The following is a 13,789-nucleotide window of genomic DNA, read 5'->3' on the forward strand; positions in this document are numbered from 1 at the left end:
CTATGCTTATGCGGTGTGTGCGCGCGTGCGTGTGTGTGTATGTATGTGTGTGTGTGTGTGCGTGTGTGTGTGTGTGTGTGTGTATAAATATGAGGTCCATGAACTCAAGTCTGTTTGATTCTGCAAAAATGAGCGGTCGAGTCGGAGATCTGAGTCCTAAACAAGCAGAGGCTTTAACACAGGCAAGTACATGCGGAATTTTGCTTACATTTATAAATAACATACACTACCTTTCAAAATTTGAGGTAATTTATTATTTTTTTTTGTTTGAAAGAAATTAATACGTACTTAAATTCAGTAAAGATGCACTGAATTGATCAAATATTATATTTATAACTGTACAAACGCTTTTATATCAAATAAACGCTTTACTTATGAACTGCCTATTCATTTATAAATCTTAAAACAATTGATATATCATAATAATAATAGAAAAATATTCATAAATGTCTTAATTTATATATGATCATATTAGAGTTATTTCTGAAGAATCACGTGACATTGAAGACTAATATAATGATTCTAATATCACATAAATTAATTGCACTTCATCTATTCACTTAGAAATTGGTCACTCTGAATTAAAATGTAAATTATAAATTATATTTCAGCATTTTTTACTGCATTTAGTATCCAATAAATGCATATTGTGTTGGTCAAAACACTAAATATCCTCTCTTTGGTCAGTTTCGGGAGAAATTAGCCGATGTTTGGGATCAACTGTCCAATCAAACAGATCATTACCTGCTCCGGTGGCTCAGAGGTGAGAATTTTGCTGCACAAATGTGTATTTTTCTGCTGTTTTCAGTTAAAAATGTATAATAGTGTAGTGCAGATCTCTGACCTATGACCTTTTGACCCCTTGAACCTGATTAACAGACTGACGGAATAAAAAAGGAAGCACTTTTGAGTTATTTCTCATATTTCTGTGGTTTTTCTGCAGCATTTGCTTTATCTAAACCGCGTTTATCTAGAAATCAATACGGTGTGTTGAGACAGAACATCCCAAAACCATCTGTTGACTTTACTCTTAGAAAAGGAAAGTTCAAGGTGACTTTCTTGTGAATGTATGCGTCAATATTTATCTGTTTTTAACCTTTGCAGAATTATTTGCTCTCTCCCTTTGCACTACATTATTGTATAAGATCCCAAAGTCCTTCTGTACATGTTGGGGGTTATTTGAGAAAGTAATGATCTGTAATGTGTTTTATTTCAATATTATTTGTCTATTTATTTATTTTGGCAGCTAGAACTTTCAATGTCCCGAAGGCTGAAGCAATGCTTAGGAAGGTAATATCACATCATTATTATAATTATTATTATTATTTACTTTTTATGTTGTTGTCAACTTTTTTCAGGGTTAAATTTAAAATTAAGTTTTCCCCAAAATAAAAAAAGTAAAAAAAAAACATTCTTATTATGAATGTTATTTTTTTTACTTTCTATTTAAAATAAAATCTTTAAAAAAAAAACATTTATTAGACTAGAGTTTCCAAAAAACTATGCAACAGTGCAAATGTTTTCAACATTAATCACTTTATTAGGTACACCTGTCCAACTGCTCGTTAAATTTCTAATCAGCCAATCACATGGCAGCAGCTCAATGTATTTAGGCATGTAGACATGGTCAAGACGATCTGCTGCAGTTCAAAGTGAGCATCAGAATGGAGAAGAAAGGGGATTTAAGAGACTTTAATCGTGGCATGGTTGTTGGTGCCAGACTGGCTGCTCTGAGTATTTCAGAAACTGCTGATCTACTGGGATTTTCACGCACAACCATCTCTAGGGTTTACAGAGAATGGTCCGACAAAGAGGAAATATCCAGTGAGCGGCAGTTCTGTGGGCGCAAATGCCTTGTTGATGCCAGAGGTCAGAGGAGAATGGCCAGACTGGTTCCAGCTGATAGAAAGGCAACAGTAACTCAAATAAGCACTCGTTACAACCGAGGTCTGCAGAAGAGCATCTCTGAACACACAACACGTCCAACCTTGAGGCGGATGGGCTACAGCAGCAGAAGACCACACCGGGTGCCGCTCCTTTCAGCTAAGAACAGGAAACTGAGGCTACAATTCACACAGGCTCACCAAAACTGGACAATAGAAGATTGGAGAAACGTTGCCTGGTCTGATGAGTCTCCATTTCTGCTGCCACATTCGGATGCTCGGGTCAGAATTTGGCCTCAACAACATGAAAGCATGGATCCATCCTGCCTTGTATCAGCGGTTCAGGCTGGTGGTGGTGGTGTAATGGTGTGGGGGAGATGTTCTTGGCACACTTTGGGTCCATTAGTACCAACTGAGCATGGTGTCAACGCCACAGCCTACCTGAGTATTGTTGCTGACCATGTCCATCCCTTTATGAGCACAGTGTCTCCATCTTCTGATGGCTACTTCCAGCAGGATAACACACCATGTCATAAAGCGCCAATCATCTCAGACTGGTTTCTTGAACATGACAATGAGTTCACTGTACTCAAATGGCCTCCACAGTCACCAGAGCTCAATCCAATAGAGCACCTTTGGGATGTGGTGGAACGTGAGATTGGCATCATGGATGTGTAGCTGACAAATCTGCAGCAACTGTGTGATGCTATCATGTCAATATGGAGCAAAATCTCTGAGGAATATTTCCAGTAGCTTGTTGAATCTACGCCGTGAAAGATTAAGGCAGCTCTGAAGGCAAAAGAGGGTCCAACCTGGTGCTAGTAAGGTGTACCTAATAAAGTGGACAGTGGGTGTATCAGCAGGAAAACACCTGAAAAAATCCTTTTAAGAAAAAATTCAACCAAAAATTCTTAATTATATTCCAGCATCTGGAGTTTCGCAGGTACATGAAATTAGAAACGATCATTGATGACTGGAGGCCACCAGAGGTAACTCATACAATATTAATAAATAATTAAAGATGATTACAAATATTCAGTATTATTATTTATTATGAAAAATGCCCTCATTACTGTTCTCAGGTCCTGGAGCGCTATGTGGCCGGAGGAATGTGTGGTTATGATCGTGAAGGAAGCCCCATCTGGTTTGATATTATTGGCCCTCTGGATCCTAAAGGCCTTTTACTGTCGGCGAGTAAACAAGACTGTCTCAGGACCAAAATCAGAGACGCTGAGCTGCTGCGGCGCGAGTGTGAGAAGCAGTCCAAAAAGGTACAGACTGACAAACACACCGAATCACATTATTTTTTTACTGAAGTACAAACATCTAAACATTTTTAATCCACAGAATGCATCTAAAATCAGAATACTGCAGGTTTGCTGAATGCTTGATTCTGATTGGCTGATGGGCATTCTGAGGAGTGCCGGTATTTGCACAGATTAAGTAGTTCCAGTTGGTTTTGAGCGCAATACAGTTGCATATCGTTATCACAGTTCCACACAACGCTTCTTATTTATATATATGGAATTGAATGAAACACAAAATAGCCAGAAAAACTATTCTGGTACGAAGAAATGAATTATTAATGTTTATACAAACCTGCTGAATGCTTGATTTTGATTGGCTGATAAGCATTTTGAGGTGTGCCGTTATATTGAGATAATTGTGTTTTTATGTGTTGTTATTGATCAGCTTGGCAAACACATTGAATCGATCACCATCATTTATGACTGCGAGGGCCTCGGCATGAAGCATCTCTGGAAACCTGCCGTGGAGATGTACGGCGAGGTGAGATTAACCTGAAATCAACAGCAGATATCTGTATGTGTATATATATATATATATATATATATATATATATATATATGTGTATATATATGTGTGTGTGTGTGTGTGTATATATCGATTTAAAATGAAATTAAGAGATGTGATTTAACTGCAGACTGTCAGCTTTGATTTGAGGGTATTTACATCCAAATTATTTGAACGCTGTAGGAATTACAACAGTTTGCATATGTGCCTCCCACTTGTTAAGGGTCCAAAAGTAATTGGACAATTAGTTTTTAAACTGTTCCATGGCCATGTGTGTCAAAGCATACTGCAAAAGCAACCAAAGAGTTTTTGATGGGAAAGAAGTGAAATGTTATGCAATGGCCAAATCAATCACCTGACCTGAATCCGATTGATCTTGCATCTCTCTTGCTGAAGACAAAACTGAAGGGTAAATGCTCGAAGAACAAACAGGAACTGAAGACAGTTGCTGTAGAGGCCTGGCAGAGCACCACCAGGGATGATCTGGTGATGTCTGTGTGTTCCGGACTTCAGGCTTTATGTAACAAGGATTTGTAATCAAGTATTAAAAAGTGAACGTTTGATTTATGATTATTATTCTATCCCAATACTTTTGGACCCTTAACAAGTGAGAGGCACATATGCAAACTGTTCTAATTCCTACAGCGTTCACCTGATTTGGATGTAAATCCCCTCAAATTAACGCTGAAAGTCAGCAATGTGCCAATTAAATGTCCAAATATATCATTTATCTGTACTGTTTTTGGCAAATCAGTGTAAGCATTTATTTAAATATTCTCCGTTTAATCTCATACTTTCTTGAAGTGATGAGAAAAATACATCAGAGTGGATATAATTGAGATATACGCTTGAAATTGTTAGTTTATTGACTGTTATTTTATAAGTCATAAGCTTTTCTTTGTTTCCACATCACTCTGGTTGATTGCAGATTCTGACCATGTATGAAGAGAATTATCCTGAAAGCTTAAAAAAAGTGCTTTTAATAAAAGGTGAGTAATTGTTGGATTGGTTAAATCAGGGGTTTTCAAACTTTTAGGACAAGTTTGTTCAATTACACCCCCCCTCTCAGGCACCCCTCCTTCGAGTTAAAATTATAATGCATGTGCAAACATCACAAACATCATTCATCATACTTGCTGCATTTAAAGTGCGTAGCATTAATTACATTGAAAAATAAATATAGCTTACCTGATTCAGTGATGGCTGAGCCTGTTTCTGTGAGGACAACACAACTGACACGACTAACCGTAAATCATCTTCCACTGTCAATAAGCGTGAGCCATAGCATACATGCTTTTGATGTACGTATATACAGAATCACCACAAACAGGTCAGTTACTATAATTGTTGTTACCATAGCAACTGTAGAATCACCACAACAAATTAATTACTGTAGTTGTTGTGTTACCATAGCAACTGTAGAATCACCACAACAGATTAATTACTGTAGTTGTTGTGTTACCATAGCAACTGTAGAATCACCACAACTGATCAATTACTACAGTTGTTGTTACCATAGCAACTGTAGAATCACAACAGAAAACTTATAGTTGTGGTGTTACCATAGCAACAGTAGAATCTCCACAACAGATCAATTACTTTAGTTGTTGTGTTACCATAGCAACTGTAGAATCAACACAACAGATTAATTACTGTAGTTGTTGTGTTACCATAGCAACAGTAGAATCACCACAACAGATTAATTACTGTAGTTGTTGTGTGACCATAGCAACTGTAGAATCACCACACCAGATCAATTACTATAGATGTTGTGTTACCATAGCAACTGTAGAATCACCACAACAGAAAACTTACAGTTGTAGTGTTACCATAGCAACAGTAGAATCACCACAACAGATCAATTACTATAGTTGTTGTTACCATAGCAACTGTAGAATCACAACACCAGATCAATTACTATAGATGTTGTGTTACCACTGCAACTGTAGAATCACCACAACAGAAAACTTATAGTTGTGGTGTTACCATAGCAACAGTAGAATCACCACAACAGATCAATTACTATAGTTGTTGTTACCATAGCAACTGTAGAATCACCACAACAGATCAATAACTATAGTTGTTGTTACCATAGCAACTGTAGAATCACAACACCAGATCAATTACTATAGATGTTGTGTTACCACTGCAACTGTAGAATCACCACAACAGAAAACTTATAGTTGTGGTGTTACCATAGCAACAGTAGAATCACCACAACAGATCAATTAGTATAGTTGTTGTTACCATAGCAACTGTAGAATCACCACACCAGATCAATTACTATAGTTGTTCGGTTACCATAGCAACTGTAGAATCAACACAACAGATTAATTACTGTAGTTGTTGTGTTACCATAGCAACTGTAGAATCATCACAACAGATCAATTACTATAGTTGTTCGGTTACCATAGCAACTGTAGAATCACCACACCAGATCAATTACTATAGTTGTTGTGTTACCATAGCAACTGTAGAATCACCACACCAGATCAATTACTATAGTTATTGTGTAACCATAGCAACTGTAGAATCGCCACAACAAACCATTTACTGTCGTTGTTGTGTTACCGGAGCAACTATAGAATCACCACAAACAGATCAATATGTATAGTTGTTGTGTTCCCATGGCAACTGCAGAACCTCCACAACAGATTAATTCAAGTACTTATAGTATAGTTCAAAACCACTACAGTGTTTACTATAAATGTTATTTGGTGTTTTTATATTATATTTTGTTGTGTGTTTATTGCTTCAAATGAACGTGTAATGTTGTGATTCTCCTCACAGCTGGTTGGGTTTGTTTTAACGGCTAATAAAGCAAAAATAGAAGAAATACTGCTAGAAAAGGACTCAGCATTGAGTTTATTCTTTGATATGAACAAATTTGAAATCTTTGAATGTTTTGAATCTTCTTTCTACAGCTCCTAAACTCTTCCCTATTGCATACAATTTGGTCAAGCACTTCTTGCGTGAAGAAACGAGGCAGAAAATTGCTGTTCTGGGCTGTAAGTTGTCTAATTTGTACTTTTCGTTAATGCAAACATTGTGATTCTGTTTTCACTGCAGTTGTTGTTAGAAGGGATACAGCTGCAGCCAGAAGATAATGAGAGTTATTTATATTATTTATTAAATTATCCATTAAATTGTATTTTATTAATGTCTACCCCGACCCCAACCCTCACAGTTATGTAAAAACAGCAATTATAACAATATTTATGTATATTAATTATTTATATTAGTTATTTAATTACCCATTAATTCTATTATATTAACGTCTACCCGACCCCAACCCTCAGAGTAATGTAAAAACAGCAATTATACAGAGTATTATTCATATTATTTATTAAATTACCCATAGAATTATATTTTATTAAAATCCACCTTGACCTTACCTCTAAACCCAACCCTCAGAGTAATGTAAAAACAGTAATTAAAAGATAATTATTTATATTATTTATTAAATTGCTCATGAAATTGTGTTTTATTAGCGTCTACACCCTCCCCAACCCTGAACCTACAGTACCCCTAGTAATGTAAAAACAGTAATTGTACAGTAATTATACTGTTGTAATAATATCTATAACTCTGGTTAGCTTCCGGCCACAGCTGTATCCCTTTGATTTGTTTGTTTTTCTCTTGTGATCTCCAACTTGCAGCAAACTGGAAAGATGTGTTGAAGAATTACGTGGATGCGGATCAGATCCCAGCGGTGTACGGAGGATCACTGACTGATCCTGATGGAAACCCGCTCTGTAAGACCATGGTGAGATTTACACAATTAATTAATCTACCACTGTAAACAATCAATTGATCAGATAAGCTATTCCCATTTTCTTTGAAGATATTGTGACCGATCAATAAAAAGTTGAAGTCAGAATTATTAGCCCTCCTGTAAATTTCCCCCAATTTCTGTTTTATGGACAGAAGATTTCAACACATTTCTAAATATAATAGTTTTAATAACTCATTTCTAATAACCGATCTTTGCCATGGGACTGCAACCTAGTACAATAGTATCTGGATGCAGCCTTTATGATGCAAGCTGAGATTGCATCACTCAGCGATGCAATGTCAGACACAATGCACTCAATGAAGTGAGTGACGTCACTGTGAGGGGTATGGTAAGGGGTGGGGTTTGGTGAGCCCATTAAAAAGCATTGGATGCAGCTCCGATTGCACTGCACCAGGTCTGCAGACCCCTCTCACCTAGTACTGGGAAACATCCATACACACTCATTCACACACAATTTAGTTCATCAATTCCCCTATAGCACATGTGTTTGGACTGTGGGGGAAACCGGAGCACCCGGAGGAAACCATATAATAAGTAGTTTTTACTGTATGAATTACATTAGGCCTATGAAGAGTACCTATAAACCACCAATACCAACGTGTGTGTGTGTGTGTGTGTGTGTGTGTGTGTGTATACTCTCTTCTTCTATCATCCTCACAGTTACAATATGGTGGTGTAGTGCCCAAATCATACTACGTTCGAGACTCTATCAAAGTCCAGTATGAGCAGAACATCACCATCAGCCGTGGATCCTCACACCAGATAGAGTACGAGCTGCTCTTCCCGAACTGCCTGCTGCAGTGAGTACCACAGAGACTATTCATGTAGGATAGGTTCCATGTAGTGTGCGTCTCAAAGCTAATTTATACTTTTGCCTGGCTTCACATTGCGAGCCTCCGCTGAGTGCGCACAGCCAAGAACTGTGAAGGCTTGTATACTTGACGCGCTCGCCATTGTACTATTTATTTGTAACAACATTGTTGGAAACCTGTAACCATTGACTTCCACAGTATTTGTTTTTCCTACTATAAAAGTCAATGGTTACAGTTTTCCAGCTTTCTTTCTTTTTTCTAACTGCACCAGAGTGTTTTAGTGTTGCTGGTGCAGTCAGAAAAGAAGATATTTTGAGGAATGTTGGAAACCTGTAACTATTGACTTCCACATTATTGGTTTTTCCTACTACAGTAATCAATGGTTACTGTTTTCCAGCTTTCTTTCTTTTTTCTAACTGCACCAGAGTGTTTTAGTGTTGCTGGTGCAGCCAGAAAAGAAGATATTTTGAAGAATGTTGGAAACCTGTAACCATTCATTTCCATAGTATTTGTTTTTCCTACTATAGTAATCAATGGTTACTGTTTTCCAGCTTTCTTTCTTTTTTCTAACTGCACCAGAGTGTTTTAGTGTTGCTGGTTTAGCCAGAAAAGAAATTATTTTGAAGAATGTTGGAAACCTGTAACCATTGACTTCCATAGTATTTGTTTTTCCTTCAATAGAAGTCAATGGTTACCGTTTTCCAGCTTTCTTTCATTTTTTTCTGACTTCTTTTTTCTTACTGCACCAGAGTGTTTTTCGTGTTGCTGGTGCAGTCAGAAAACAAAAATTATTTTGAAGAATGTTGGAAACCTGTAACCATTCACTTCCATAGTATTTGTTTTTCCTACTATAGTAATCAATGGTTACTGTTTTCCAGCTTTCTTTCTTTTTTCTAACTGCACCAGAGTGTTTTAGTGTTGCTGGTGCAGCCAGAAAAGAAGATATTTTGAGGAATGTTGGAAACCTGTAACCGTTCACTTCCATAGTATTTGTTTTTCCTACTATAGTAATCAATGGTTACTGTTTTCCAGCTTTCTTTCTTTTTTCTAACTGCACCAGAGTGTTTTAGTGTTGCTGGTGCAGCCAGAAAAGAAGATATTTTGAGGAATGTTGGAAACCTGTAACTATTGACTTCCACATTATTGGTTTTTCCTACTATAGTAATCAATGGTTACTGTTTTCCAGCTTTCTTTCTTTTTTCTAACTGCACCAGAGTGTTTTAGTGTTGCTGGTGCAGTCAGAAAAGAAGATATTTTGAAGAATGTTGGAAACCTGTAACCATTCACTTCCACAGTATTAGTTTTTCCTACTATAGTATTTAATGATTACCGTTTTCCAGCTTTCTTTCTTTTTTGTTCTGACTTCTTTGGTTCTGACTGCACCAGAGTGTTTTAGTGTTGCTGGTGCAGCCAGAAAAAAACCACAAAAGAAGATATTTTGAAGAATGTTGGAAACCTGTAACCATTGACTTCCACAGTATTTGTTTTTCCTATAGACATAAATGGTTTCCAGCTTTCTTCATAATATCACCTTTTGTGTTCAACAGAATAAAACTCTCAGGTTTAGAAGCACTAGAGGTGAGTAAAAGCTGAGTGAATTTTCGGTTTTGATCCCACATATCCCATTAAGGACATTATTTTGGATGTTTTTGTCCTCCAGATTAATGCACTTCATCTGTTTTTCCTCATCGTAGATGGCAGTTTGCGAGCGAGGGCTCTGATATCGGTTTTGGACTTTTCCTGAAGACAAAAGGCAGCGAGACGAAGAAAGTGGAAGACATGCAAGAAATCCTGCGAAGCGAACGCTATAATGCACATCTGGTTCCTGAGGAAGGATCCTACACCTGCGAGGAGCCCGGCATCTGTACGTCAGCTCTCAGTGTGCCGAGCATCATGGGAAAAAACACTGAATTTACTCTAAATTGGATTTGCATGCAGACGTATACTAATATTCAATAAGTAGGGAAGGTTGTTATCTCAGAATAAAGTCCAGCAGGTTTATCAGCAGCTGCATTATTGTTGTTGCATTATCAATTGCATTATGGGATGTTGATCTCTGCTCTGTCCAATATTGATGTTGAAAATTCAACTCTACAGTTAAACAAAGTGACTTTTGTTGACATTTAAGTGGTTTGAAATAAAAATATAATGTGTAATAAATAATATCTAGAGAAATAAGTCTGTAAAATAACAGAAAATGTGCCTCTGGAGCATAATATACAACACCAACACTGACAATATAGCACTGCAGACCATTACACATGTGCAGAATAGACACTTTTTACACACTTTTCATGGTTAAAAGTTGTTGGAAGAAAGATTAAGATCCCATAATGCAAATTAAAATGCATAAACAAACTGGAGAAAATAAAAAGAATGTATTTTACAGTGCATCATCATATCAGCCTATTTTGCAGGTGTGTTTAATAATTGTCTCTGCTTTCGTGCAGATGTGGTCCGGTTTGACAACAGCTACAGCGTGCTTCATTCAAAGAAGGTCAGCTTCACTGTGGATGTGCTCCTACCTGAAGGAAAACAGCCTTAACGTTTATACGATCAGACTATTTGTGTCTTCATCATCATTGCTGTCTCCGTAAAGTGTCTTTTGAGTTATAAAATCATTATTTCTCAATGGTTAGTTTTTTAACGTTGCAATTCTGAAAAAACATCAGAATTTGGAGACGTTAAACAGCCAGAACTATCATTTTTATCTCATAATTCTCATAAAGACGTGAATTTCTGCACGAGGGATATTTTACTGATGTTTTCTTATAATTCTGACTTTGTAGATTCTGAATTAGAATTTAGAAATGTAAAACAGCCAGAAGTGTTATCTTTTTATCTCATCATTTTGACTTTTTTTCCCTTAAAATTTGATAAGACATCAGAATTTGGAGATTTAAAATATCTTTTATATCATAATTCTGACTTTTTCCCTCAAAAAACATCAGAACTTGGAGATTTAAATAGCCAGAACATTATATTTTTATCAAATAATTCTCATTAAGATATGAATTAGCATATTTTCTAGCTACGAGGCATATTTTACTAATGTTTTATCATAATTCTGACATTTTCCCTCAATATTTGATAAGACATCAGAATTTGGAGATTTAAAACATCTTTTATATCATAATTCTGACTTTTTCCCTCAAAAAACATCAGAACTTGGAGATTTAAATAGCCAGAACATTATATTTTTATCAAATAATTCTCATTAATATATGAATTAGCATATTGTCTATGTACAAGGCATATTTTATTTAATAAATGCCAAGAACGATTATCTTTTATATCTCATATTTTCTCACTTTTCCTCAAAATTTGAACAAAAAAAATTGAATTTGGAGATGTAAAATGCCCAGAACTATTAACTTTTTATCTCATAATTCTCATTAAGATATGAATTAGCATATTTTCTAGCTACGAGGCATATTTTACTAATGTTTTATCATAATTCTAACATTTTCCCTCAACATTTGATAAAAACATCAGAACTTGGAGATTTAAATGGCCAGAACATCATCTTTTTATCAAATAATTCTCATTGAGATATGAATTAGCATATTGTCTACGTACAAGGCATATTTTACTAATGTTTTATCATAATTCTGACATTTTCCCTCAATATTTGATAAAAACAGCAGAATTTGGAGATTTTAAATATCTTTTTATTTTATAATTCTGACATTTTCCCTCAACATTTGATAAGACATCAGAATTTGGAGATTTAAAATATCTTTTTATATCATAATTTTGACTTTTTCCCTCAAAAACCATCAGAACTTGGAGATTTAAATAGCCAGAACATTATCTTTTTATCAAATAATTCTCATTAAGATATGAATTAGCATATTGTCTACGTACAAGGCATATTTTATTTAATAAATACCAAGAACTATTATCTTTTTTATCTCATATTTCCTCCTTTTTCCTTAAAATTTTAAGCAAGAGAATTGAATTTAGAGATGTAAAATGGCCAGAACTATTAACGTTTTATCTCATAATTCTCATTAAGATATGAATTTGCATATTTTCTAGGTACGAGGCATATTTTACTAATGTTTTATCATAATTCTGACATTTTCCCTCAACATTTGATAAAAACAGCAGAATTTGGAGATTTAAAATATCTTTTTATTTTATAATTCTGCCTTTTTCACTCAAAGTTTGAGAAAGCTGAAAGCATCATTTCTGAACATTAAAATTGGCCATTTTTTAATTGTGATTCTGAGAAAAACGTCAACATTTCATTTATGTAAATAGTGAAATCACTTTAAAAAATAACCTTAGAATTTGGAGATTTAAAAAAAAAAAAACATCAGAATTTGGAGATGTGAAATAGCCAGAAACTTTATCTCATAATTCTCATAAAGACGTGAATTTCTGCACGAGGCATATTTACTGATGTTTTCTCATAATTCTGACTTTGTAGATTCTGAATTAGAATTTAGAAATGTAAAACAGCCAGAAGTGTTCTCTTTTTATCTCATCATTTTGACTTTTTTCTCTGAAAACATGATGCAACATCAAAATTTTGAGATTTAAAACATCTTTTATATCATAATTCTGACTTTTTCCCTCAAAAAACATCAGAACTTGGAGATTTAAATAGCCAGAATTATTATCTTTTTATTAAACAATTCTCATTAATATATGAATTAGCATATGTCTATGTACAGGGCATAGTTTATTATTATTTTCTCATAATTTTGACCTTTTTTTTTCCTTCCAAAAAGAAAAACTAAGATATTATTGTAATTTTTTTGCTCCAGATTGCAGGAAATGAAGATTCTCAGATAAAGACAAACCTGAAAACATTATTTCTGAACAATCAATTCTGAGAAAAAAACATCAAGATTTCAATTATTTAAATAAATACAAAGAACTATTATCTTTTTTATCTCATATTTCCTAATTTTTCCTTAATTTTAACCAAAAAAAATTGAATTTGGAGATGTAAAATGGCCAGAACTATTAACTTTTTATCTCATAATTCTCATTAAGATATGAATTAGCATATTTTCTAGCTACGAGGCATATTTTACTAATGTTTTATCATAATTCTGACATTTTCCCTCAATATTTGATAAAAACAGCAGAATTTGGAGATTTAAAATATTGAGAACTATTATCATTTTTATCTCATAATTCTGTTTTTTTTTTCTTCGACGATAAAAAATTGTGGCTTTTTTTTCTCCAGATTGCAGGAAATATATATATATATATATAGTTTTTGGTAATCCAAAGATATTACACATCATAATAGGTAACATAATTGGTAAATATTATAATAATAATATTGCTGATGACGTAATAGGGAGTCATTGTAATGTTGAGATAGGAATCTCTTGTATAATCTTGAATGAACGTGTAAATGTGCACAGAATTGAGAATAAAACAGCTTTAAAGAGACAGCATTGAAGAGTTGATGTGTGTTTGTAACACTAGAGGACGCACCCGCATCATATTTCATCATTCATCTG

At 34.8% G+C, this 13,789-nt stretch overlaps 1 protein-coding gene across 1 annotated transcript; it reads left to right on the forward strand.

Moving 5' to 3' along the window:
* Positions 1-102: 102 nt before the first annotated feature.
* On the forward strand, positions 103-13,735 carry sec14l7 (SEC14-like lipid binding 7). The gene is made up of 12 exons (XM_056466409.1): positions 103-182; positions 688-763; positions 1,247-1,290; positions 2,810-2,872; positions 2,966-3,154; positions 3,576-3,671; positions 4,624-4,684; positions 6,620-6,703; positions 7,355-7,461; positions 8,152-8,291; positions 9,998-10,167; positions 10,754-13,735. Exons 1-12 carry the CDS (start codon positions 129-131, stop codon positions 10,846-10,848), a joined length of 1,179 nt encoding a protein of 392 aa, XP_056322384.1. The 5' UTR covers positions 103-128; the 3' UTR covers positions 10,849-13,735.
* Positions 13,736-13,789: the final 54 nt, after the last annotated feature.

Source organism: Danio aesculapii, chromosome 10 (genome assembly GCF_903798145.1).
Source record: "Danio aesculapii chromosome 10, fDanAes4.1, whole genome shotgun sequence".
In the NCBI taxonomy this organism is placed as follows: Eukaryota; Metazoa; Chordata; class Actinopteri; order Cypriniformes; family Danionidae; genus Danio; species Danio aesculapii.